This window comes from Dromiciops gliroides, chromosome 6, assembly GCF_019393635.1.
Source record: "Dromiciops gliroides isolate mDroGli1 chromosome 6, mDroGli1.pri, whole genome shotgun sequence".
NCBI lineage: Eukaryota > Metazoa > Chordata > Mammalia > Microbiotheria > Microbiotheriidae > Dromiciops > Dromiciops gliroides.
Genome location: NC_057866.1, coordinates 165,682,445 through 165,710,340, shown reverse-complemented (window position 1 = coordinate 165,710,340; position 27,896 = coordinate 165,682,445). Strand labels below are relative to the sequence as shown.

Below are 27,896 nucleotides of genomic sequence, written 5' to 3'. Positions count from 1 at the left end.
CTCCCCCACCTTAATCAAAAAATATATCTGGTTAGGTTTTTAAAATATGTAAACAGCCATGTCTGTATCCTGTTATCCCTTTATCAGATATGAACTCCTTTTTTTTGCAGGGGAGGGGCAGGGCAGAGCGTTAAGTGACCACACAGCTAGTGTCAAGTGTCTGAGGCTGGATTTGAACTCAGGTCCTCCTGAATCCAGGGCCGGTGCTTTATTCACTACACCACCTAGCTGCCCCCCCGCCTTTTTTTTTTTTTAGAACTCCTCTTTAAATGGGTCAATCACAATGCTGCCAAAAGATTCATGATGGAAAATGCTCTCCACATTCAGGAAAAGAACTATGGAGTCTCAATGCAGATCAAAGCATACTATTTTCACTTTTGTTGTTGCTTTTTTGTTGTTGTTGTTGTTTATTCTTTCTCACATTTTCTTTTCCTTTTGTTCTGATTCTTCTGTTACAGCATGACTAATGTAGAAATATGTTTAACATGATTATAATGTATAACCTATATCAAGATTGCTTGCTGGCTTCAGGAGGGGGAGTGTTGGGAGGGTGGGAAGGTAGGAGAAAAGTTTGGAACTCAAAATCTTACAAAAATGAATGTTGAAAAAAAAATAAATTCAAGAAACAGTAGATTGGTTCCAAAATAGTGAAAAGAAAATTTAGCAATTATTCATTCAAGTGACTGACTTCTTGTTGCTCAGTCATGTTTCAGTTGTGTCTTATTCTTCGTGACCCCATTTGGGGTTTTATTGGAAGAGATATTGGAGTTGTTTGCCATTTCCTTCTCAAGCTCATTTTACAGATGAGGAAACTGAGGCCTTTGTCTCAGTTTTCTTATCTGTAAAATAAGCTGGAGAAGGAAATGGCAGACCACTCTAATATCTCTGCCAATAAAACCCCAAATGGGGGTCACAAAGGGTGGCACACAACTGAAACATGACTGAGCAACAACAGCAAATGGAAATTAATGGGAAGGCCAGTAATGGGAGCTTGAGTAACAGTACTAGAAACCTAGTCTCTCAAGGTTATCTCTAGAACCATAAACCACCCTGTTGAGGACCAAGATGACCAAGATAAGTGGGAGTTGGGGAATTACTACACTGGAGTTTCAAAAGATGCAATAGAAATCCAGAATAGGTGACAGTATTTCCTATTTGTTAAGGAGCAGTGAGGGAATCCAAGAATGGCTAGGATTATGCTTATGGGAGGATGATAATAAAGGGTTTGTGTCCTAGGGCGATACCTTAGATATACTTGAAATAGTGATGACCCCAGTCCATCTCCATCATCTCCAGCCTCTCCTTAAAGCAGTAACACCTTTACCTCTTTGCTTTGGGATCCCATCAGCCAGTCCGTACCTGCCATCCCCTCTTTGTGTCCCTGGTGCCTCTCTCCCTTTTAAGCCCTCCTGAATTCCCTATCGCCTACTTTGAGCTTTGGCTTATTTAATGCTCTCATGACTAGAAACGTCCCCTAGTTAAAACTGGCAGGGCCTTCTTCTGACTCCCCCAAACCGCCTCTTTAATTGAGTTGTTTTGATTTTTCAAGAAACACACTATTAAAATGCAGGTGTGAGGTGTAGTCTGTTCATGCTTTGCTATTAGAAGGTGAAGGACCAGGAGAAGAGGAAGATTTAGGGAATGAGACAGAGAAGGTCCAGGGAAACAAATATTTGAGAGCTCTCTTGTTATTTTCGAAGCTCTTAATCACACCCTGTGACTGACAGGGCAGAAGAAATGCAGCTTGAGGTGTCTCATTTTGGAAGGTCTCATCATCCTGATCTTACACATTCCAGCAAACTCCCCTCTCCCTCTAGTCAGTGGGAAGGTACCGATTACAGCCATAACTCACAAGGCACCCAGAGAGAGGATACACATAGCTTTCCTGGCCACATTCCCAAGGGTGGTTTTACTAGAAGACACGGAGAAATTCTCTGCCAGGGATGAGTCCCAAGGCTTCCAAACCCTGGAGTCTGACTCACTCTCGAAAAGCAACTGAAACTGCCCTAAGGTTTCACCGTAGCAGCCTGTCTGTTGATACCAGCGGTGAACTGGATTCTTCCAACTCCTTAGATCTCCCATAGGTCTCTCTGTGCCTTCCTGTTATACTTATAGAGACTGCACAGAACAACCAATGCCTTGGTGCTTTCCTTTGTGATGATATTGAACCAACACTTTGTTCCTTTGTTTAAGCCACTCTCTCTAGCCTTGATGCTGATATATATAGAGGGTACATCGTGGTGTGTAGCCCAGAGGAGCCACTCATGATGTCCATTTGTATTTCTTTTTTTTCTTTTCTTTCTTTCTTTCTTTTTTTTGCAGGGCAGTGAGGGTTAGGTGACTTGCCCAGGGTCACACAGCTAGTGTCAAGTATCTGAGGTCGGATTTGAACTCAGGTCCTCCTGAATCCAGGGCCAGTGCTTTATTCACTGCACCACCTGGCTGCCCCCTCCATTTGTATTTCTTAAGGTTTTATTTGTCTTATCTTGATACTAGTATTCTAGATATTTGTAGACAAAACTTCATTTAGTTGATGACATATGATATAACCCTCAAACATGGGTTATCCTAGGAAGAATGTCGAGGTGCATAGTGGGCATGAACAGACTACAGTTTATTGTCAGTCAAAAATTGAGCAAAAAAACATCATGAAGGATGTTGCAGGAACAGAAGAGAAAGTGGGTCAGTCGTGATAAAAATGATCGATAATGCGTAGAAGTGATATATTGGGGGCAGCTAGGTAGCACAGTGGATAAAGCACCGGCCCTGGATTCAGGAGTACCTGAGTTCAAATCCGGCCTCAGACACTTACTAGCTGTGTGACCTTGGGCAAGTCACTTAATCCCCATTGCCCTGCAAAAAAAAAAAAAAAAAAAGAAGTGATATATTGCCATTCATGCAGTGACAAAACATCTGGAGGAAGCCTCTTAGCGTGTCAGGAAAGTCCCTGGGGAGGATTTATGGAAGGATGTAGCCAAGAGTTGTGCAGGATGGGCAGGCATGCATGGGTTACAATCTACTTTCCTGGACCACATTGATAAGGTGAAAGCTCAATTGAAATATCAAAATAGAGAAACATCCACAGCTTGTGTCTGCCTATGGATCTTAAATAAAGTTGCTTTTGGATACTGAATTTTCCCTCATGTAAAATGGTAGTAATGCCCTGAATCATTTTAGAGAATGTTCTGAAGACTAATAAAAATAATAATGACAACAATAACAAGATCAGCAGCAAAAACAAAGCACCAGAGCACTAACAGCCATGTGCAGTCTGTGATGCAGATTGGAATAGAACAGAACCTAAAATCCCTTCAGCTTTCAGACTGTTATTTCTAGTTGTATAAACCACTAGTGCCTAGCACTTCTTGTTACCATGGTTATAGAGCCCAACTCCTAGAGTCTCTGGCCTCAGGGATGAAGAAGGAATAAAGTTCTCAAGTGACACAAGTGGACGGAGCTTGGCAGGGCCAAGGAAAGAGAAGGAAAAGTATTATGATGGGGAACAGGCACAATTATCCAGAAGACAGAAACAAACCTTCCCAGCCAGCAAGCTGTCACCTGTATTTTTATTCTCTGGCTTTTTTATGTTTCCTTGCAACAATGCTACTGTCTAGATGTTTCTGTTTAAGAAGTGTGGTACAGGAGAAAGCGTGGTCATTTGGGGTGCTGGGACCTGAGTTCAAATTTCAGCTTGCCTAGTTAATACACTGGTGATCTCGGGCAAGTGATTTTGCTTTGCTACATTTCCTTATCTCTTATATAAAGTGATTGGACTATATAAGCCTTCTCCCTCTAAATCTCTCATCCTGCAATCCCGAGATGAAGAGTGATTTAGTTTGGGCATGAGGACAGCTATGGTAGGGAGTGGTCTAGCTGCTCCAGTAGTACTTTGGCTTAACTTCCTGAGCAGTGCTACTTCTCAGCCTGGGAATCCCTTGAAGCATTTTCTTTATCGTCACTGACCTTGGTATTATCTTCCTTTGAGAGAGTGGGAGAAGTGTCTTCCTGTATATGGGTCGGACAGGAAGCTCTAAGTAAATTGTCCTCCTGTTTAAGATTTTTTCATATGAGGTAGTAGCAAGGAATGAGCCTTTGAAGAAAAGGGAATGTATCTTTTCAGCCCCTCAATTCATATCCGTTTCTTTCTATATTCCCCAGTGGGTATTCTCCTCAGGGCATGGTGGTGAACCCTGGGTTCTGTCATGGTCATGCCAATAGAGCATGAGCTCTGACAAGTCGTACTAAGTTCTGCAGACTTCCAGTATAAATCTGGTGGCCCACTGTGTGGCTCCTTCAGAATTCAGCCTGGCTGCATTTGGAAACCCTTGCCAAGCTGACGACAACAATATGTTGAAGAATTGTAGGATCACGTCCCTAGAGCTGAACATTTAGAGCCACCTGATCCAAACCCTAATTTTATATATGAGGAAATTGACTCCTAGGGTGTTAAAGGAACTTGTCGAAGGTCACAGGTAGGATTCGAACTCCAGTCCTTTGGCTCTAAATCCTTGGCTTTTCCCACTGTATCTGCCAAATCATGGAGGGGTTTCAACGTGCTTCATCAAGTTGGGTGTTGACATTACTGTTTGTTTAGTGCAGTGATGTGGATAATGAGACCTGGAGGCTTCAAGATGTTATAATAAGGAATCAATGTCTACCTTGGGGGAGGATGTCAAACATATGTTCAATGTAGTGTTCTTGAATGTTAATTGTCGTAGAGAGTATACTTTTGACATATTTTATGTTTAATTATCTTCTTACCTCCCACCCCCATCCTCATCACATTGTAAGCTTCTTTTTTCTTTTTTTTTTAAGTGAGGCAATTGGGGTTGTGACTTGCCCAGGGTCACACAGCTAGTAAGTGTTAAGTGTCTGAGGCCAGATTTGAACTCAGGTACTCCTGACTCCAGGGCTGGTGCTCTATCCACTGCGCCACCTAGCTGCCCCACATTGTAAGCTTCTTGAAGTGAGGGACTATCTAGTTTTTATCATTGTATCCTCAGGACCTAGCATTATAAGTTTTGTGTGTAGCAGGTGCTTTTTATATACTTATTGACTTGAACTTAACATGCCTTTCCCTCCTACCTGCCCAAGCTTAGACTTTGTGTATCTTCTTAGGATAGCCATTTTCTCAGGCAAAAGCCCTGTAATAGTATTCACATCCTTTTTGAATCTTACAAAGACCTAGAATCATTTTGATGAAATAAAATATGGGGTGTGGGGGGATAGCTAGGTGGCGCAGTGGATAGAGCACCGGACCTGGAGTCAGAAGGACCCAAGTTCAAATCCAGCCTCAGATACTTGACACTAACCAGCTTTGTGACCCTGGGCAAGTCACATAACCCCCACTGCCCCGCAAAAAAACCAACAACAAACAAACAAAAACCCAAAATAAAATATTGATCTTTTTCCAGTGTTGCAAGATGACCCACAGACCCCACCACCTCTACCTGCTGAAAAGCCTATTGGAAACACTTCTGGTACAACTTCTGGAAAAGTCAGTAACATTGAAAGAACCAGATGCTTGGTAGGTAATCTTTGTGGTTGTGAATGCTGAGGTATGACCTAATTCTGAATACTTTGTTTATTGTTAGATTTACACCTTGGCTATGTTAGCCCTGGCACAAACAACACTGTCCTCAGGCTAGCAGAAGGGTGAAGTGTTTGAAGGCTATAACAAAAGTCAAATCCTGTTAGAGTAAATAAAATTACAATGAACATTTCCCATTTTTAAAATAAATTTTATTGATGTCTTGTTTGTTTACATCACTAGCATTTCCCCCAGGATCCCTCTCTCACCTGCCTTCTAGGAATCCATTCCGTACAAGTCACATTTTTAAGGAAAAGAGAAAGAAAAAAAGAAGAAATAAGTAAAACTTATTAATACATCCCCACAAATAGTCTACAAAAATATATGTATCTCATACCCATGCCCCTTCTACCTCCACAAAGTGATAGAGATGGAGATGTCTTCTCATTTATCTCCTTTGGAGCCAAACTTGTTCTATTTCTTTTTCTTATTCAGAAAAAGAATAAGAACATTTTATTTCATTTAATATACAACATAACAAAACGTGTCTGTGACAATGGAATTTGACTTGCTCATTGACATCCGTTATACCAAGGTTTGGCCTGTACAGACTTAATGAAATTGAGTTTTCAAGTACTACTGCTGATACACATGACAGTCGGGAGACTTTTGATTTAAGTTTTCTAATTCATTGACTTGAGATTTGAGGGGAATGAATATGGTTCATGTAGCGATTTCTTACCCAAATATAAAACAAAATAGTTACTTACAGGTGCTATTAGCCCCCTGTTATAGATAAGGACACCAAGGCTGAGAGCGGGTAAATGACTTCCCCTCAGCCAGACAACTGGTAAATGTCAGAAGTGAGATTCTAATCTGCCCAACTCCAAGGTTAATTTTCTTTCCCTTATGCCTCGTAGCTTGCACAGAAGCTAGTCCAAGCTCACGCATCTGGGATGGTTACTGATTCATTGCATTGGTTGTAACTAACCTGAATTAATTGAGAAGAATGTTTCAGAATTGTACTCAGAGCCCACACCTGAATTTTTAGAAGAGAAAGCGAGAGCTTCCACATATTCCTGCTAGGTCATTGATAGTCTTTGAGTGGCCAGATTTTTAAATGAGATTTTCAAATCTCACAGCAGTATTTATCCGAGGGCAGAAATGGCCAGAAGAGTGTTCACAAGGCATGGATTATTTCTGGGACATCAAAGAGTTTATGAGCTGCTGGTTTGCTTCACTACATTAACTGAGTCTATTAGTGAAGCCAAGATTTAAGACAGTCTTAATTCACTTTTTAAAAGGGAAATTTTAAAAATTGAGACATGCTTACATGATTGAGGCTAATGGGAATTCACTGTTTGATATTTAAAAGGATCATGTCAGTCTTCAATAGGAACTTCAAAACACAGATGTAAATTTTGCTTTATTTTTTAAGTTGATAAAAGGGAAATAATCCAAGAATTCAGTAACAAAGGTTCCCAGTATTTAAAAACACAGTGCAGTTGAGCTTTTTTGAGGGACCAGCATTCTTTTTCCTTATGGTGACTTGGAGTTTATCTACTTGAAGATGGAATGGATGCTTTCTTACCTGATTGCCCCAGAAAACTGAACATGAAATGAGAAATGAAATGGGATTCAGTAAATCAGTGAAAAAGCAGAATGTATTCTCAATTCTTAGTGGTTTTCAGAAGTTTCTCCATGTTCATATTGGGTGGAGGTGGTTGGGGAATCCAAAGAATGACCCCTTCACTTGATCTCCTCACATGCAGAGCTACGGCTTATCCAGATGCTCATTTTTTCCCCACTTTAGGCCTACATTTCTTTTTTTCTTTGTTTTTGTTGTACGCCTACATTTCTAAGAAAGTCAATCCAAAGTAAGATAAACATGAAAAAGAAAAAAAAAAAGATAAACATGAAGAAAAGCTACAAAGGGCTAATTTTGAGATTCTATAAGAGTCCAGTCAATAAAAGACTTAAAAATATTTTCCATGGAATACAATTATGATAATGGATATCTTCTATGCTAATGTGTGCAGAAAGCCTGTTAACTTAATACAATTTACATCCTTTGGTCTAACAATCTCTTTTTCCTCTGGAGAAGCTTTTTTATTGGATTCTACATCTCTAGTTTCTCTCTACTTCAGTTTGCTCAAAAACCATACCATCTTTTGTCTTCCATATCAACCACATCTTTATATAGGCAGTCTATCCTTCCTTTATTATTCATCCCTTCCCACTCCTTTCCTTTCAGCCCACTCTTTGCCCTGACCCAACAAGCTTTTCTTCTACCTTCTCTGCCCCTTTAATTCTATTTCTCACTTAAGTGCCTTCTTTCATCCCTTCTCTTCTCCCTGGAAGCTTTTTGTCAGTCCACCTCCCTATGTCCTTTGTGCTTTTGGGTCCACAAAGTCTATTTTGGCATAGCTTCTTAAGTTATCCAGTGAATGACATTGGAGGTTGGGGGGCCCTAATGTATAGGGAGCAGATATCTGCCTCCCCAAAGTAAAACACACTAGCAACCATGTTTCATGGTCATTTAACCATCTTAGATGTTCAGATATGATCCATTGGTATTTTTTATAGAGCCCCACAGGGTGCATAACAGTGTAGTCAGTTTTGTGGTCTAAAGATGTCATGGTCTCTGTTTCAAGGAACTTTCAAGTTTAGTTTTTAAACCTTTAGGGCTGCGGTGGAATTGAGGTACAAATCAATCAGCAAGCATTTAGTAATCTCCTGCTAGAAGTCAGAAATTGTGCTAAGCCTTGGGGATAAGAAGACAAAAGTGTAATACTCCCTGCCTTCAGGGTACTTACATGTGGATATGTAAATACAGGCAAAATATATGAAAAATGAATTCAAGGTAATTTGAGGAGTCTGGACACCAACAGCCTGGAGGACTAGGAAAGGCTTCAGTGACTGATTGGTGACCGTTCCCAGACTGGCCATGCTGTATTCTGAACATCCTCCTGCTATGCCAACACATCTCTTTCCCTTCCATCCCCATGCTCCTTTCCCCTGTATTTCAGCTTCTTGCTTTGGAAACAGTAATCAAATCAATGCCACCATTTCTGGAACTCCCCTTACCATCCTGTGACTTCCAAGACCAGAATACTCTTCCCTAGCCATCACTCTCCTATATGTTATCTTCCCTGTTTAGAATGTTAGCCAGTTGAGTGCCGAAACAATCCTGATTTTTGTAGAGCTAGGTCCCAATTAGTGTAAATAATTTCCATTGGGATAGAACCACTTCAGGAGATTCGTTATTTGAACTAATTGGGAGCTAGCTGTATTTTGTATCCCCAGCACTTAGCCCATTGTCTAGCACATAATAAGTGTGAATGCTTTTTCTTTCATTCATGTAGAAAGTAGCACTTGAGCTGAGTTTTTAAAAGGAAATCAGAGGGGGCAGCTAGGTGGTGCAGTGGATAGAGCACCGGCCCTGGAGTCAGCAGTACCTGAGTTCAAATCCGGCCTCAGACACTTGACACTTACTAGCTGTGTGACCCTGGGCAAGTCACTTAACCCCAATTGCCTCACTTTAAAAAAAAAAAAAAAAAAGGAAATCAGAGATTCCAAAAGATGGAAGTGGGGAGGGGGAGCATTTCTAGGCATGGAGCATAGCCAATGCAGTATATAGATGATTTAAGTGAAAATGGGTCAAGTGAGTAATGATTTTAACTTTTCCTACATTGTTAAAGACTTTAAAACCTCAGGTGTGTTTACCATTATATATGATCCATCCTAAAGGTTTGGACAAGAATTGTCCCTTCATGGAAGTTAATGTTCTAAATCAAGAAATGCCCTAACAGTGATAACACATGCCTAAAATGCATTCTCTAATGCTTGTAGGATTCTGAGCCCTCACTTCAAACAGGAAGTTCTTCGAAAGGACCTGTGCTGCCCCCGAGGTAAGTCTAGGAACCCAATGGTTACTTGCCCAAAGACTGCCTCTTTCTTAAAAAAATAAAATTACTTTTTATTACGAACTTTATAATCGTCAACAAACGAAATAGTTCCTTATGTAAAGGAGAACCAAAAAGATTGCTTATGAAACCGGAAACTTGTGTTATGTACAGTTAGTTTTTTTAAGTCTGCTAAACTGAGTAAGGTAGCACCCCATTTAAGAAACCTTCTGAAAATCTTTTTGCTTTCTTCCATTTTTAATGTCTTATTAATTGTCTTTTTTTTCATTTATATAACTAACCATAGCCTCCTCTTCCCCAACCAAGTTCTTCCTTATAGCAAATAAGCATAGTCAGGAAAAAAAGACCAGTACATTGGACATGTCTAAAAACATGTGTCTTACTCCAAGTCTCTAGTTCACCACTTCTTTGCCAAGAGGCAGAGAAAACATGCTCCATCATCATTCTTCTGACATTAAGTTGATAAGAATTCTTAAAGTAATTTTTTTTTTTTTTGGTGGGGCAGTGAGGGTTAAGTGACTTGCCCAGGATCACACAGCTAGTAAGTGTCAAGTGTCTGAGGCTGGATTTGAACTCAAGTCTTCCTGAATCCAGGGCCAGTGCTCTATCCACTGTGCTACCTAGCTGCCTCCTGGGTTCTTAAGTCTTTCACACTTGTTTCCCTTTACGTTATTGTGTTTATCGTGCCTATTTTTTCTCCTGGTTCTTCTCATTTCTCTCCAAATCAGTTCGTACAAATGTTCCCAAGTTTCTAGGAATCATTCATATTCATGATTCTTATAGCATAATATTAGTCCATATACCACACAATTTGTTTAGCCATTCCCCAGTGGAGACCCGTAGATGGCTACCTACTTTATTTCCAGTTCTTTGCTACAAAAAAAAGTATTGCTATCAATATTTTTGTACATATGGGTCCTTTCACTCTCTCTTTGACCTCTTTGGGGTATGTGATTAGTAGCCATAGTACTGCTGGGTTAAAGGGTATAAACAGTTTAGTGACTTTGGGAGTATAGTTCCCAATTATTTGCCAAAATGGTTGGATCATCAAAGGCTGATTCAGCTCAAAAGTTGATAAATATCTTCTTTTCAATGAACTTTGGTCTCCAATCTTATTATAGAGTTATTTGGAAACTCATTTCTTTTTACAATTTGAGTCTTGGAATTTCTTAACTGAAATAAAGGACAAACAAGCTCTTGAGTAGTTATAATGGGAGACCTTCTCACTGATCATCTTTCCAACAATGTCTCAGGAAGGTTGAATGGAAGATAAGCCTGTTAAAGATCATCTGTGGTATCAAAAATGTTGAAATAGTAAATGCCACAATAATAAAAAAGTGATTATGCAAGATCTCATTTCTATTAAAAAAGCTAAGGAAAGCCTTTCATACTAATAGGATCATCCATGTTCAGTTTCTAGAACCATCTTGTTTTTAATTAATCTAAATTAGGGATTTAATGACAACTCTTACAATGTAAAAAACAAAACACTTATTCTAAACTCTAGCACAGATGCCTTATATCATATTATAGATTTTTCCATCTTGGACTTTGGGAGAAAATGCTTAGTTTCCTAAAATAGTCTTGGTGTGTTTAAGAGCAAATGAAGCCTTAGAGAGCTCATGATAGTAAATGCTAGTTTGTCTTGAACTAATAAATCTCTAGTGCCAGATAAGAGGAAGCTGGAACATTGTGGCATTGCTCTAATACAGTAATGTTTAATGTTGCCTTCGTTTGCACAAAAGTTGTGTATCCTGCATGTCTCAGAGTGCTTCAAGTGCAGCGACTTTGTGGGTATGTGTGAGTACATATGTGTGTGGCTTGTGAAAAAAAGTTCAGAAATCTAACAGAGATCAAAAGCTGATTCTTTATGATCTCTTTGCGTGGAGACATTTTGATATTGTTGTCCTCTCTGAGTTTGGGTTTTGATCTTCCCTGTTGCCATAGTAGCTTTCTTTGGTGAGAGCTTTCTTTCTTGCTTGCTTGCTTTCTTGCTTTTTTTGGTTTCTGCCCATTTTTAAAAGTTGAGTTCTGCTCCTGTGGCACAGGGGGACTGTACCAAGCTTCTCGCACTGGATGCCAGTGGCCTGGTCACTGCCTTTCTCTATCGGGTCCTTTGGGGATGGAAGAAAAACTGATTCTTACTTTTGATGTTCAGACCCATAGATGGAAAAGTCATTCCAGCTCGACCTCGTCCACCAAAGGGGGCCCCTGAGAGGCCACCTCCCCCCAAGCTCTCTGGATCCAAGGCATCATCACAGAAACAAGCTTTTTGTCGCTCTTCATCAGAGGTGGATCTCCAGAATAAGCAAAGTGCCTTAGCAATGGGACTCACAAGGGCCAAGAGCCAAATCATACGGAAACAAGAACCAGTGTTGCCTCCTCGACCCAAACCAGGCCACCCCCTCTACAGGAAATACATGGTAAATTACTCGTACCTCCTCCTTTAGATTGGAATTCACTTAGTTAAGGAATTTTCTCAGAAACAAATGCAGGGTACAATATTTCTTAGGAAAATAGGCTGAGCAATTCTAGGATTGCTCTTCCGTTCCTTAGGTAATAGGTGACATGTTTTAGATCGGGGTTTAGCTCTAATTAGAAACATAGAGGAGGAAAGCTGAGGAGAAGGTGACCACAAAAGGGCTGTTACTCATGATCAGACAGAAACAATGAGTAATCTTACCCAGTAGATTGTGGAAGTAATCTTCCCTCCATAAGCTCTCCGGGCCTCAATTTCATCATTTATAAAGTAAGAAGGTAAAACTAGAAGAGAAGAAGCTTCAAAAATTCTTCTGCATCTAAATCTATAACCCTAGGACCATAGTAGTATAGGACTGTGGTTGACTGTTATCACTTGTGAACCCTAAGTGAATTTTTTTTTAAGCCCTATATTTTTTTATTAATAAGAAAAAAGACATCAGTGTTCTCTCACAATCATCTTTCTGGGTCCTTTCTGGGGACAAATTCTTGGGCTCCATGTGCAGCTCATATGGGTGGCTTTTTTTCCCCCCACTTAATAGTCTTTTCCCCAATTAACATGCAAATATAGTTTCTAACATTCATTTTTGTAAGATTTTGAGTTCCAAATTTTTCTTCCTCCCTGCCACCCTCCATAGATTATATAGTACAATCATTTTAAACATATTTCAACATCAGTCATGTTGTGAAAGAAAAATCAGAACAAAAGGAAAAAACCATGAGAGAAAAAAAACAAGTGAAAATAGTAAGTATGCTTCCATCTGCATTCAGACTAGTTCTTTCTGGATGTGGCTCTAAGTGAATTCTGAGGTAAAGTTGACAACTTTAAAAAAGAAATTAAACTGACTCAGTTGAAAGCATTTTCTCATTAAGAAGAAAGAAAAATGATCTTGCACTTCTTTTTTTTCTGCCCCACCAAAAGTCTCATATTAATGGTCTATTTAATTTCAGTGTTTTCATCATTTAACACATTTTAGAATCTGAGGTTTTGTTCCTGTTAATAAGCTGAACTTTGCCTCAGTATCCCTGCCATTTAAGCACTTATTTTATGTCAGACATAGTGTATAAGCCCTGAGGATATGAAGAAAAGCAGAAGTAATCCTTGCCAAATCAAAGGAATGCCCATCAATTGGGGAATGGCTAAACAAGCTGTGGTATAGGATTATAATGGAATATTATTGTGCTATAAGAAATGACAAGCAGGATGATTTCAGAAAGGCCTGGAAAAACTTATAGGAACAGATATATAGTGAAGTGAACAGAACCAGGAGAAAACTGCATACAGTGACAGCAATATTGTTCGATGAAGAATTGTGAATGACTTAACTATTCTCAGCAGTGCAATGATCCAAGCCAATCCCAAAAGACTAATGATGAAACATACTATCCACCTCCAAAGAAAGAACTAATATGGATTGAACTGAAACATGCTGTTTTTCACTTTATTTCTTTTATTTGAGTTTTCTTGTACAAAATGGCAAACATGGTAATGTTTTACAGAATTGCACTTGTATAACCTATATCTGATTGCTTACTGCCTCAGGGAGGGGGCAGAGGGAAGGAAGGATAAAATTTGGAACTAGAACTTTAAATAAAAATGTTTCTTATCAAAATAATAATAATTTTTCCATTCTATCATCCTTGCTATCTGTCCAAAACTGGTAGTAGATTTAATTGTTGTGCTTATCAGTGCATGATTTTTCAGCTAGGTAGGTTTTTTTTTTAGTGAATGTAATGCTTTTTGCTTGTCATAACGTTCCTACTTTTTCTAGCCTTTGTACCTGATCTAAGCTGGAAGAACCCTTGTCTTATCCAAAGGAACTGTCATTGTAAGGCATGGGCCATAACTAAAGTGACCATATCTTCAGAACCAAAAATTGGGGCGTTATCTGACAAAGGAGATTACTTTTACAAAGGACAGTCCCAGAAAAATATGGACTGTTATTGTTACCAAACCCATAACGCATTTACCAAAATAGAGAAAGGATTCATTTATAATATTAATTCTGTATTTTGGATAATTAAAAGAATTTTATAAGTACAAAATGTTGCTATTTTTACAGTGACATGTTTCATTATCCTATTCATTAGCAGTTACTAATGCTCTCCATAGTATAGTGGTTGGGGGATTAGCTTTGGAGTCAGTAAGACCTAGGTTCAAGTTTGACACATACTAGCTATGTGTGCAAGTCCCTTAATTCCTCAGGATACCAAAATTCAAACTAAAAGTTCAAGACTTGCTGATCTATATCAATGGAGGCAATTCTCTCTGCTGGTGAAATCATGTCCAGATTTTTTTTAATCTTTCTAAATTGTGCGTGTATTTGTGTACATTTTCCTAATCACTGATGCCCTATCACTATTATCAGCCACTAATGTTAGAATTATGGGATTATTTTACCCAGGAACCTAAGTAGACATCTAAGCCAAATAAGGGGATCCTGATGAAGGGAAACTGACCCAGTTTTCCCACTTACACTGAAAATAACTATGTGTTTGGATATCATTTCACCAGACCCAAAATTGTGACAATGCCACGCCCATGTCTTTTGTACCCATTGTGCTATTTCCTGAGTTTCTTTATGGGTTTCCTCTGGTTTATAATTAGCTTGTCCTGAGAATCTCTTCCTGAGATTCCAACAAGTGACATCTGAAGTTCTCTAATTAACTACTGTTGCCACTTAATTTAAACATATTAAGCCAGGTAACTGGATTATTTGGCCAGACCATGGCCAAAGCAAGGAGTTGGAAGAGGGAGCATTTCAAACCAGGCTAGGCACAGATCAGGACAGGTAGAGAGCAGCCTGGGTAGTAATAGAGGACAGATAATTAAAAATAGTTGTTTGACATCAGGAAGGATCAGAATCAAGAGAACATGGCTTAAGGCAGTAGGTCAGGAGACAAGAGAGCATCCATTGTATCAGAGAGGGCTTCAAGTAGAAACAGTCCAGAATTTTGGACAACTCTGGGGGTGGGGAGAGTCATTCTGAAAGTGAGTTTAGATTGAATTCTTTTATTCTCAGAATTCCCAATGTATTCCATTGGTTCTACTCTGTACATGAAATTCTCCAGTTCAAGTCGATTCATTCCAATAAACATTTATTAAGCACTTACTTCATACAAAGGCTTTTTGCTAGTATTAGAAATACAAAGACAAAAATTGAAAATATGCCCTCCCTTTAAGGAGTTTATGTTTGACTGGTTATTGAAAACTTCTCATCATTTATACAGGTTCAGTCATTACAGGACTGGAAAATCATCCTCATATCCCTAAGAGCTTTATGTATTAGCTCTGTATCCATAGAAAAAAAACCTATAAGTACCTCCTTCCATATGCTTAACCATGTGCTAGGCACTGAAGACAATGCAAAAATGAAAAAGACACAGTCCCTGGCTGTGGTGAGAAGCCTAGGAGAAGAGAGGACCACATCATCTGGCCTCTTCTAGTGTTCCATTGGTATCACCGTATCCCAGATAACTCCATCAGGCTCCTTAGAAGGACATTTGTCCTGCTGTTCATTCAGTGACTCTTTCTGTGGGAAGTCCTGTCTCTCCTGAGCCAGGAGAAGAGGCTCAACTCTAAGCAGAGAGGATCTGATACTTGCAAATTATCTCACATGAGTCATTCCCAAAAAGCCAAGTATTCACTGTAACAAGGAAGCCAAAGCAAGAATCCATCTAGAGTAAACTGTATTTTGAATATACACAAAGAATCCTAAGATCCTTCAGTTCATATGGAACTTGGATCATTGAGTAATCCTTTTATTGGCTTCTGTTTTAAGCTGCCTGTGCCTCATGGAGTTGCCAATGAAGACGCCGTCTCTCGAAACCCCGGAGAGCTCTCTTGTCAGGTACAGTGATGTTCTTACACTTTACCAATTAATGCAGAAAATTCACCAGCTTCTATCACTGGTATTACATGTTATTAAATGCTTTAAGCTCTGCAGATTACAATTTTGGCAAGAGGGAAAGTAATAATGTTTTATTTACTAATAATTGCATCTGAGATTGTGTGATACCTTACAGCAGGGAGAGGTGTGGGTCCTACTGAATCAGACTGAAGACAGTTACTTGCAGTGCCAAAAGGGAGAGGAAATGGGCAGGGTTCACCTTTCACAGATGAAGATTATCACTCCACTTGATGAGCATCCTAAAAGCAAATCAAAAGTAAGAAATTAATTTGGTACAACACTGTACATTACACGTGGCAGTTAAATTTGATGGAACTATTAGTTATGTCTTAGCTTCCACTTTTATTAGCACATTTATATAATAGAAGAATAAATTATACTAGCATTTTATTCCGTTTTAAGATTAAATCATTTAGAGGCAGCTAGGTGGTGCAGTGAATAAAACACTGGCCCTGGATTCCGGAGGACCTGAGTTCAAATCTAGCCTCAGACACTTGACACTTACTAGCTGTGTGACCCTGGGCAAGTCACTTAACCCTCATTGCACCACAAAAACAAAAAACAATAAATCACTTAGAGGAGGCTTGCAGTAGCCATCCCCATCACCTTGGTTGTATAGTGTAGCAATTGGAATGACGCCACCTGCTAGAGACTTATTGTAGGAAAGCTCCGCCATGAGGAGAAGGCGCCTGAGGACAAGACGTGTCTTTTCTTTGGCATTAGGAAGTGAAGTTTGCTTGTGGGAGGAAGAGGGGGTGAGGCTGGCACTCTCACTCTCTTTTTAATTTAATTTAATTTTAATTTATTTATTTATTGAATAGAATTTTATTTTCCAAAATATATGTAAAAACAAAATTTTAACATCAATTTTTTAAAAACTTTGTATTCCAACTTCTCTTCCCTTGCCCCTCCATTCGCACCCCCCACCCACAAGAACTCAAGCAATTCAAAATAAGTTATACATGAGTAGTCATGAAAAAATTCCCATATTAGCTAGTTGTAAGAGGAAACAGTCAAAAAACCCCAAAACTTCAGATTAAGAAATTGTCAAAGAGGAAAAGAAAAAAAATTTTTTTAATGTGTTTCCATCTATTTTCAGATACTATCAGTTCTTTCTCTGCAGATGGGCTGCAATCTTCTTAAGTCCTTCAGGGTTATATTGCATCATTGCCTTGCTGAAAATAACCACATTCTTCCCAGCAGATCATCCCCCACTATTGCTGTTAATTTATATACAGTACATTTCACTCTGCTTCAGTTCATGTAGGTCTTTCCAGGTTTTTCTATCATAACCTGTATGTAGTACCTTAAGCTTGACAGAGTTTTCTTCATAAAAGCCCAGCAAAGTAGGACCATACGTTTTGCCATTATAATCAATCATCATAACTTTCCCTCCATCCCACTCCCTTCTCATGACATTTACTCTCTTCTTTTTACCCTCAGAAGTGTTTTACTTCTGACTATCCTCTCCCTCACTCTTCACTCCCTTTTTTCACCCTTCTCACTCTTCTTTAGTCAGGACTCTGGTGGAGAGTGGAGCTAGAAATGCACACTCCCTTTAAAAGATGAATCTAGGCCTTTCTCTCTCTCTTTACCAAATTCTTATTCTCCTTAATAAATGCTTAAAAGTCTAACTCTTGCTAAAGCTTATAATTTATTGGCGACCACTCATTAGATATTTTAGACAGACTGGCTAGAATTTTAGCCCCTTACAATAGACTGACTGCGGTTTATACTAGACATGTTTCATATCACAGTGACTTACAGCAACCCCGAAATTGAGTCATTAATTTGCAGTTGTAAAAATTGCCTTTTCTAAATAATGCAAACATGCTTAGCAAAATGACAGCAATTTGATGGCCATCAAAACAGATGATGGAAAGAGCCAAATTCACTTTCTTCACTTCAGAGATTAAAACTTTGAATGGCTGTATTCTCGATGATTTTAGCTCCTGAAATAATGTGATTGAGTCCCACCCCCAAAGCAGCCAATCCTAGTTGGTACCTGACAAATCAGGGAACCCCAGAGAATAGCGTCCATAGTATTGAAGACCATTTGTAAGCAGCACAAATATCCTTGAGATGTCTACCAAATGTCTAGTTAAGAAGCTGTTTTATAAGCTTGCTAATTAAATAAATATCCATTCCAACTGAGAGGGAGGATCCAAACAAATCTAAACTAACCGTTTCAATTACAGGGGACATGGTTAGTGACAAAATAGTCTCATCTGAAAGCAGTAATGTTTAATTTCTTTTTACTCTGGAAACAATGCTAAGATATCCCAACATGCATTTTTTCACAGAGGTTTAAATACTTAGTCCCCTTGGAATATGCGAAGCATTCAGAGAAAACTGAAAAGCAGCTTTGGCTCTTTAATGCTGGCTGGCATGTTTCCCTAGGTCTGCTCTCATAGAACTTGCTTGAGGGCAGGAACTAAGTCAGTCCTGTCTTTGTACTCCAGTCTCTAGCGCAGTACCTTTCTTATTATAGATATTTTCTTTTTTTTTTTTTCAGGGCAGTAAGAGTTAAGTGACTTGCCCAGGGTCATATAGCTAGTAAGTGTCAAGTGTCTGAGGTCAGATTTGATCTCAGGTCCTCCTGAATCCATGGCTGGTGCTTTATCTACTGCACCACCTAGCTGCCCCGTTGATCTGAACTAGTGAAGGAAATATCCACACTGGGAGCTCCTATAGCAGTGAAACCTCTGGACCCTCACTCAAAGAAAAATAAATAATGTCAATCTTTTTAAAAAGTCAAAGCAGCCTCAGAAAACCAAACACAGGTAAAATCGGTTGCCTTTCATTCTCGTTTCATGGGCATATAGCTCCGAGTGCTGGGCATGTAGTGGTTACTTGATAAATGCTTACTGAATAGGTTTCTTCAGAGGAATGAATCTTGAAAACAAGGTGCAGTTTTGAAGCAGATTACTGCTGGAAGACAGAGAAGCTCCTGCATTCATTGAAAATGGAGGAAATTTATCTCTGGTCCTGTCACTTCTGTGTTTTGACATACGATCATTTGGTCATAACATCTGTTGTTCTGCTCTCAGAGCACAAATGAGTATAACAGTGGAAATGATACCACCAAAAGCTGTATTTTATGAGGAAAAAAAAAATGAGCTAGAAACATCAAAAGAGAAATGGAGGATTTTTTTTTAACAACCTTCCAAATTTTATCTAACTTCAATTTTACCTGACTTGTCTTGCACTGTAGACACGATTACTTCTCAAGCTGTGGTGGTGTGCAGAGATGACTGTAAAAGTGGGGGCGATGGGGCAGCTAGATGGCGAAGTGGTAAAGCACCGGCCCTGAATTCAGGAGGACCTGGGTTCAAATCCAGCCTCAGACACTTGACATTTACTAGCTGTGTGACCCTGGGCAAGTCACTTAACCCCCATTGCCCAGCAAAAAAAAAAAAAAAGTGGGGGCGATGGTACACAGTAACCACATTCATCCAGCATCCTCAGGCAACTTGGTCTTCTACATAAAGGGATTTTCTAGCTGATAGAAGCTCTCCCAATTTAAGTGCCTGTGCTGTTTAGGAGGGTTTTTAAGGACTGTTTGTCCAAGACTTTGGGGCTCTGTTTTCCTTTTGTCTCATCAGATTTAGAGCTACAAGAGATGTTAGAAATCATGTAATTTAGCTTCTTCATTTTACAGATAAGGAAAATGAAGCCATGGGATGGAACTTGACTTGCCCAGGGTCATACAATCAGTAAATGGCAAAGTGAAGATTGGAAACCAAGTCCTCTGCCTCCAAATGTAGGGGATCTTTCCACTGTGCCTCACTTCCTTTTTCCTGATAGTCTTCCTACTTCCTCCCTTAGATTCCCTCCCCCTTTTTTTTAGTAATAAACATTTTCATTTATAGTGTTGGATTCCAATTTTTATCCCTCCTTCCCTCCCTGAGGTGGTAAGCAATCAGATATGGGTTATACATGGATGATTATGTAAAACATTGCCATATTAGTCATTTTAAATATGAAAACTGGAATAAAAGAAAAAATTGAAAGAAAGTGAAAAATAGCATGCTTCAGTCTGTGTTCCATCAATATCATTTCTTTCTTTGGAGGTGGATAGTATGTTTCATCAGTAGTCCTTTGGGATTGTCTTGGATCATTGTATTGTTGAGAATAGTTAAGTCATTAGATTTCACTTCTTAATGGTGATAGTTTCTAGCAGCCCCACCCCCCAAATTTTAATCTATTGCTTTCTTATAACCCAGGAATAGCTATGGATTGGTCAGTGTTCTAATTTTGCACAAGTCAGCACGTGCTGGATAGGGGTCTCAGTAGCACTCATAGGCTACTTTTCTGGGTTCTGAACTGTGTTCCAGATGGTTGAAGTTCACCGAGCCTGATCCCCAGATAAGAGAGGCATCACCATTCCAGAATGGTAATTAGTACATACAGCTATTTTAGAAAGACTTTTACAGTATTTTGGCTGTTTTTATAGCACCAAGAGTCTGTGTCCTTAAGACTTGTGATGACTTGAGCTGTTCTGATCCCTTCGGGAAATATCACTCCCTACCTACATCCCTGTCCTGCTCTTCTCCATCAAAGACAGAGCTAGCCAGCTTTATTCGCAGGCAGAGTAGGACAACTATATGGTGTGATTTTTAAGGGCATTAAAAGATCTCACTGCCCTAAAATACTCATATTGTACCTTGCTACCCTAAATTCTCACACCCCTCTCTGTTATAATTAGGCACTGAAAGTTCCCACCAGAATGCAATGCTAACTTTTAAATGTTTTTAAATTTTTATTATTTTTTTTTTTAGTGAGGCAGTTGGGGTTAAGTGACTTGCCCAGGGTCACACAGCTAGTAAGTGTTAAGTATCTGAGGCCGGATTTGAACTCAGGTACTCCTGAATCCAGGGCCAGTGCTCTATCCACTGCACCACCTAGCTGCCTTCTTTTTTTTTCCTTTTTTTTTTTTTTGCAGGGCAGTGAGGGTTAAGTGACTTGCCTAGGATCACACAGCTAGTAAGTATCAAGTGTCTGAGACTGGATTTGAACTCAGGTCCTCCTGAATCTAGGGCCAGTGCTTTATCCACTGTGCCACCTAGCTGCCCCTTTAATTTTTTTGTTTGTTTTGTTTTTTGGTTGGGCAATGCGGGTTAAGTGACTTGCCCAAGGTCACACAGCTAGTGTCAAGTGTCTAAGACCTGATTTGAACTCAGGTCCTCCTGAATCCAGGCCTGGTGCTTTATGCACAGTACTACCTAGCTGCCCCCTAGCTAGCTTAATTAATAAGTTGATTATTAATAACCTATAAATTCTGTCCCTTGGGATTTCCATTTGTCACAGACATAAGATATATAAGTTGTATTTTCTTGGGTGGTAAAGGAGAAACAAAAAAATTGAGGGTATGAGGTATTCCCTAGAATGGCAGATCTAGCAGTGATCCAAGACAACCCCAAAGGTCTTATGAAAAATGCTATCCATCTACAGAGAGAGAACTGATGGTATTTGAATACAGATTGAAACATAATTTTTTTTGTTAGTTACTTTATCAGAAACCAAAAAAATGATGAGCAGGATGCTATCAGAAAAACCTGGAAAGACCTACATGAACTGATGCAGAATGAAATGTACTGTATACAAAAGAACAGCAATAGTGTAAGATGATCTGCTGAGAATGACTTGGTTATTTTCAGCAAGGCAATGATCCAAGATAACCCTGAAGGACTTATGAAAATTGCAATCCATCTACAGAGAAAGAACTGATGGTATCTGAAAACAAATTGAAACATAATTTTTTTGATAGTTCCTTAATCTGAAGGTTGTTGGGTTTTTGGGTGGGGGTGGTTTGTTTGTTTTTTTGTCTTTTTTCTCTCACAACCTGGCTAATGTGGAGATGTTTGGCATGACTACTCATGTATAACTTATATTGAATTGCTTGAGTTCTTGGGGGTGGGGGATGGGGAGGGAGGAAGAAAAGTTGGAACACAAAGTTTTAAAAAATTGATGTTAAAATTAGTTTTTACATGTAATTTGGAAAAAATAAAATTCTTAAAAAAAAAAAAGAAAGAATGGCAGATCTAAGTGAAGGGGCTTCCCGTTGAGAGAGCACGTGAAAGCAATAGATTTCTCCTTGGCAGGTGGAAGTAAGGTAGGCTACCCAGTAAACAGGGAGCGGGGCATGGAACGGTGAGAGGGGAGGTGCACTGGGGAGGACACCATAAATCAATGAGAGATCATGCGGTATACTAGAAAATGCCCTGGATTCGGAGTTAGAGGACCTCAATTTGAATCCTCGTTCTGCTAATTACTGGCTGTGTGACTTTGGACAAGTAGCTTCCCCTCTCTGGGTTTTCACTTCCTCTTCTAATAAAACGGGGGTGGAAATGGAACCAGATTATTTCTAATGTTTCTTCCAGTTCTAAATCCTTTGATTCAACATCGCTTACTCACAGTTTTGCCATTGTTTTCACTCTCAGTGGAAGACTTTAATCAATTTTTGGTGATGGTGATGGTGATGATGATAATAGACAGTTATCAGTGGTCTAAAGAAATAGGTTTTGTTTCCAAGTCTGACTTTTTTTTACCCCCCTGCTGATAAGCAGTGAGGGTTTTGGTTTCCCTCAATATTCTTGCTTGAAATCAACCAATTAGTTCCTGAAAGGACCTTGGTGCTATTTCCTTTTCCCCTATAAGCCTTGGCATTGACTTAACCATCTCAGTTATGTAGGAAAGCCCAAGCCAGACAGCTGGGGCACAGCATTTGCTCCTAATCAGAAACAGTATTGAATTAACCCATAACAAATTAACTGGAATTGATGGTTATGTTTGTTGTGAGTTAGTGGCAAATCATGGGCTTCTTTCCTTATCATGGAAGTTGAGTGGAATTCTCAGAAATTCTCACTATTATTCCTACCAAATGAAGGGCCCAGGTCTGAAGCCTGCAAGATCATTCCCAATTTAAGCCCTAATTACAAGTTTGAAATAGAAAGAGAGCCAAATACACCATTGTGAGAAGGAATAAGGACTGCAGAAGATGAGATTAAATGATCTCTCTTTCTCTCTCTCTCTCTCTCTCCCTCTCCCCCTTCATCTTTCTCCACCCCCCCCTTTCTCCTCTCTTTCTTCCTCCTTCCCCCTTCTCTCACTCTATCTTTCAGATATCTCAAATTCCCCTTGTGCCTTTCTCAACTAAAACTCCCAAAGGTGAATGTTCTAATCATTGAGAGTCAGTGACCCCCTTTGGCAAGGACATTCCTTCCTAACCTGAAAATGATTCCCTTGTTTCAGTCAGCTGGATGGCTTGTATTGTACTGATAATAAGTGTGTCAATAGAACTGGAGCAAAGAGAAAAATATGTCTCAAAGTAAATAATAAATGGTAACTGCATTTATGATTCCATTGTTTTTTTCCCTTGCAAGGATACAACCAACATGCAGAAGTCTGTCGATAGTAATGTCCCTCATGCACTTGTGCTACATGATTTTCCAGCAGGTAAGAACAAAAGCCAGAGGCAATATGGTTTAGTATATAGAGTGCTAGGCTTGGAGTCAGGAAGATAATGTTTCAAGTCTTGCTTCTGACATTTACCTGCTGTGGGATCCAAGACATGTCACTTAGCCTCTCTCTGCTTCTCTAGAACTTATTAGTTATTGTTATTTAATTTAATTTTTTGCACGGGGCAGTGAGGGTTAAATGACTTGCCCAGGGTCACACAGCTAGTAAGTGTCAAGTATCTGAGGCCGGATTTGAACTCGGGTCCTCCTGAATCGAGGGCCAGTGCTTCAATATTAAGTGTCTCCTCTGTGCCAGGTATTGTGCTAAAGTCTAGGGATACAAAAGAGGCAAGACATTCCTTGAAACTGGGACACTAATCCACTGTTGGTAGAGTTCGATCAGTATCCAACCATTCTGGAAAGCAATTTGAAATTATAGCCAAAAGGCCATAGAGATGCTAAAGATGCAAGATCTGTTCTGCATTGATTATGCCATCTATAGGGTGACAAATTCTCCAAGGGAATACTGAAATGCTGAAGAAAGAAAGGCAGTCCACAACAGCGTGTGTTGTATGTGTAGATTTAATAGGTTAATGGTGGAGGGTGGCAGGGAGAGACCTGGGTAGCCAGTCCTGGGCAGAAACAGAACAACATGGTGGATCCCTGCACCCAGCTTAGTCCCCGACAGATATTATATTGAAACAGAACAAAGAAGGCAGTGTCAAAGATCGTCCAGGGTCACATACAAGTTTTCCCATGACATAGTTGGACGTCTTTTGCTATTCACATTTACTCAAGGTAGCTTACATTAACTGTAGGGTCAGAAGTCATGCTCTCACAGTCTGGCTAGTATCATACACCTCTGAACCTGTTTCTTCAATCACAAAAGGCAATAGTATAATAGATATAGTACCTACCACCGAGGATTGTTTTAAGGCTCAAATAAGATGAGTAATAAGTACTTTGCAAACCTTAAAGCACTACAGAAATGTTCGGTGGTGGTGTTGGTTGTTGTTAGAGAAGCAGTGTGGCATAATGGATTGGAAGCCAACATCAAAGTCAAGGGTTCAAGTCCCAACTCTCTCAAATAGTGATTGTATCATCCTGGACAAGCCACTAAACTCTCAATGAGCTAGACAACTCACTAATACTGTAATTTGCAAAACAGTCGCTGATCTACACTATTTGAGGGAGTTTCCTGTAACAATTAAATCAGAGGTCCAGAGCCATGCCAAATTTTAATAAATGAAAACCTGATGGCTAAAAAAGTTGAGGATTTTTGTATAGATATATTTTTGTATAGCTATATCCCTTCAGAGTCTTCTATAAGATCAAAGTCCAAAGGATTTTAAAGGAAGATTTTGGAAATTTTTGTCAGTGCTTTAAAAATCTAATGCTGTCGGGGCAGCTAGGTGGCGCAGTGGATAGAGCATCGGCCCTGGAGTCAGGAGTACTTGAGTTCAAATCCGGCCTCAGACACTTAACATTTACTAGCTGTGTGACCCTGGGCAAATCACTAAACCCCAATTGCCTCACTTAAAAAAAAAAAAAATCTAATGCTATCACCAAAAAAAAAAAAAATTTGAATGCTGCCACACTGTAATTTACAGATACAATAAGCTCCTGATTATCTGCATCCTAATTATCTTCTTTGTAGAAACTAGACTTTGTTTTAGTGTGGCTTAAATCTGCTTGTTAAAAAGATTTGTTTATCTGGTTTCTTCAATTCTTTCAGATTAATATTTACCAATTAAGTACTTTAAAAAGTAAACAGATGGGGGCAGCTAGGTGGCCCAATGGATAGAGCACCGGTCCTGGATTCAGGAGGACCTGAGTTCAAATCCGGCCTCAGACACTTAACACTTACTAGCTGTGTGATCCTGGGCAAGTCACTTAACTCCAATTGCCTCACCAAAAACAAAACAAAAGAAAACAAAAAAAAGTAAACATGGTTGACAATAGTGTTGTTACCATTTTACCACTGGAAAATAATTTTAATTTTTCAGTAGTACTGTTTCTCTGCACTCAGGAAGACCTGAGTTCAGATCCAGCCTCATACACTTGCTGGCTGTGTGATCCTGGACAAGTCAGTCACCTCTGTTTGCCTCAGTTTCCCTATCTATAAAATGAGGATAATGTTGTATGGGTGGAAAGTACAAGCAAGGAATAATAAATAGACTTGGATGCTATTTTACCTTATCTCAGAAATCAGTGCATTATAAATCCATCTCAATTCATCTTAGAAAGGGAGCTTATTTGTAGACTTACTGAAAACGTAGTGAATTTTGGTTTTGTTTTTTGAAAAAGACAACTTAATTGGTTGTGAAGTTGTTGGTTCACCAAATCGACACAATATGCAACCCAAATGGACAAAATTAAATGTTGCTCTCTGGTAGTTATCTTTTTATTAATTGCATTCGCAACTGGGATAATTTGCTGAACATAATTGTAATTTTCTTTTACAGAGCAGGCTGATGACTTGAACCTCACTTCTGGAGAGACTGTTTATCTTCTGGAAAAAATAGATAATGATTGGTACCGAGGAAAATGTAGAAACCAGACAGGCATATTTCCTGCTAACTATGTCAAAGTAATTGTAAGTATTCCATTTCCATTTTAATTGGTCTAATGTTCAGCTAAGGAAGAATGTGGATGCCCCTTGGCTGGCAGATTAGATTCAAAGGCCAAAAAAAAAAAAAAAGACCAGGGCACAGGACTTTTAAGATTCTGCTTTCCATTGATTTATTTGGAATCTTGCAGTAACATATTATTTGTTTCAGCCTGTTCAGCTAGAGAGAGAATGATTACTGTCCAATGTAGCATCGTGCCTAAAATCCTCAGAAGGAGGGGGAAAATGGTCCAACCTAAACGGGAAACAACTTTTATTTGACTAATAATTAGACACTTTAGGATATGTTAATTTTTTAAAAATTAAATGGTTTGAGGGGCAGCTAGGTGGCGCAGTGGATAGAGCACCAGCCCTGGAGTCAGGAGTACCTGAGTTCAAATCCGGCCTCAGACACTTAACACTTACTAGCTGTGTGACCCTGGGCAAGTCACTTAACCCCAATTGCCTCACTAAAAAAACAAACAAAAATTAAATGGTTTGTTGATTTTTTAAAAATGTGGTGATAAACCCTGGATTCACTGTCCCTGTAGCTTCACTACATTACTCCCTAAGGATTCTAGGGGTGCCTCTGAGGGGTTGAGTAGGTCTCTTCTCTAATGCTGTTGGGTCACACCTCCATTCAGGTGTAGTCACTGTTTTTTTTTTGGTTTTTTTGTTTTTTTTGTTTTTTTTATTTTTTTTTAGGCAATGGGGGTTAAGTGACTTGCCCAGGGTCACAGAGCTAGTAAGTGTCAAGTGTCTGAGGCCGGATTTGAACTCAGGTACTCCTGAATCCAGGGCCGGTGCTTTATCCACTGCGCCACCTAGCCGCCCCCAGGTGTAGTCACTGTTAATCACCTGTAACAAACTCCCTGGTTCCACATAACCAATAAACATCAATTAGCTTTTACCAAGGGAAATGTACTTGAAAGACATAGCTAGAACAGAACTATAAACAGTTCCACCCAATACCAGGTTGAGGGGTGGGGGGTGGGAAGAGGGTGGACTTAAAATCCTCTATACTAACTTGGTCCCTTGGGAGAACAGACTCAGATGACTCAATTTTTACATAGCAATGGACCCACCGAGTTCAGGTCCAAATGCAGCATAGTTACTAAATGAGTTTGAGCCTCAGCTAATGCTGAACTGTGTCCCAAAAGTTGAATTCTCGCTGCACAGGGACTCAGTCTTTCAAAGCCTACAATGGTATTGCCATCTCTGATCTCCTTAACCTTAAACAGGAAAAAATATCCACAAAGAGGCAAAGAGCAGAGACCCATGTTTCTGGGGATACCTGTCCCCTTATAGCATTATGTCTCTTCTCTCACCAGAACTCAGGCAGGTGGAAAAGAGTTAGACCAAAAGGGCACCTGGGCTAAGTAGTGCCTTTTGAATGTACCCTAGTGCCAACTCCATTGCCAATCAAAGAGGCTCTTCCTTCACCACATGGTTATCATATTGGAACCAATTAGAGAAGGTGTAATATTAGTTGAGCTCTCTGTGTGTACTCCTAAGGGCTAGGCTCATTGTCCAGTCCTCCCTCTACATTACCACAACCATCACTTCCCCATACCTCCCTCCCCTTGTAAGAAAGAAATATGACAAAACAAACCAATACATTGGCCATAGATTGTGCCTCTCACTGCAAATTATGCCTCTCTAGCTCACTTTCTCTCTGCTGAGAGGAGGATAACATATTTGACTGTCTGTCCTCAGAAACCAAGAGAGGCCACTAAACTGATCAGAGTTTCAGATTCCTTTCTTTCTTCCTTCCTTTCCTTCTTTCTTTTTCTTCTTCTTCTTCTTTTTTTATTTTGTGGGGCAATGAGGGTTAACTGACTTGCCCAGGGTCACTCAGCTAGTAAGTGTCAAGCTTCTGAGGCCAGATTTGAACCCAGGTATTCCTGCATCTAGGGCCACTGCTTTATCCACTGCACCACTTAGCTGCCCACTATTATTTCTTTAGTATATTGAATTAAATGA

At 39.5% G+C, this 27,896-nt stretch overlaps 1 protein-coding gene across 1 annotated transcript in view; it reads left to right on the top strand.

The window, feature by feature from the left end:
• The window catches only part of SH3D19 (SH3 domain containing 19), a 239,087-nt gene that overhangs the window by 187,292 nt on the left and 23,899 nt on the right, over positions 1-27,896 (top strand). The window contains exons 9-15 of the mRNA XM_043973453.1: positions 5,415-5,527; positions 9,383-9,441; positions 11,615-11,879; positions 15,717-15,785; positions 15,961-16,101; positions 23,231-23,303; positions 25,771-25,901. Of these exons, the coding sequence (XP_043829388.1) occupies positions 5,415-5,527; positions 9,383-9,441; positions 11,615-11,879; positions 15,717-15,785; positions 15,961-16,101; positions 23,231-23,303; positions 25,771-25,901 (851 nt within the window). The remainder of the gene's footprint in view (positions 1-5,414; positions 5,528-9,382; positions 9,442-11,614; positions 11,880-15,716; positions 15,786-15,960; positions 16,102-23,230; positions 23,304-25,770; positions 25,902-27,896) is intronic.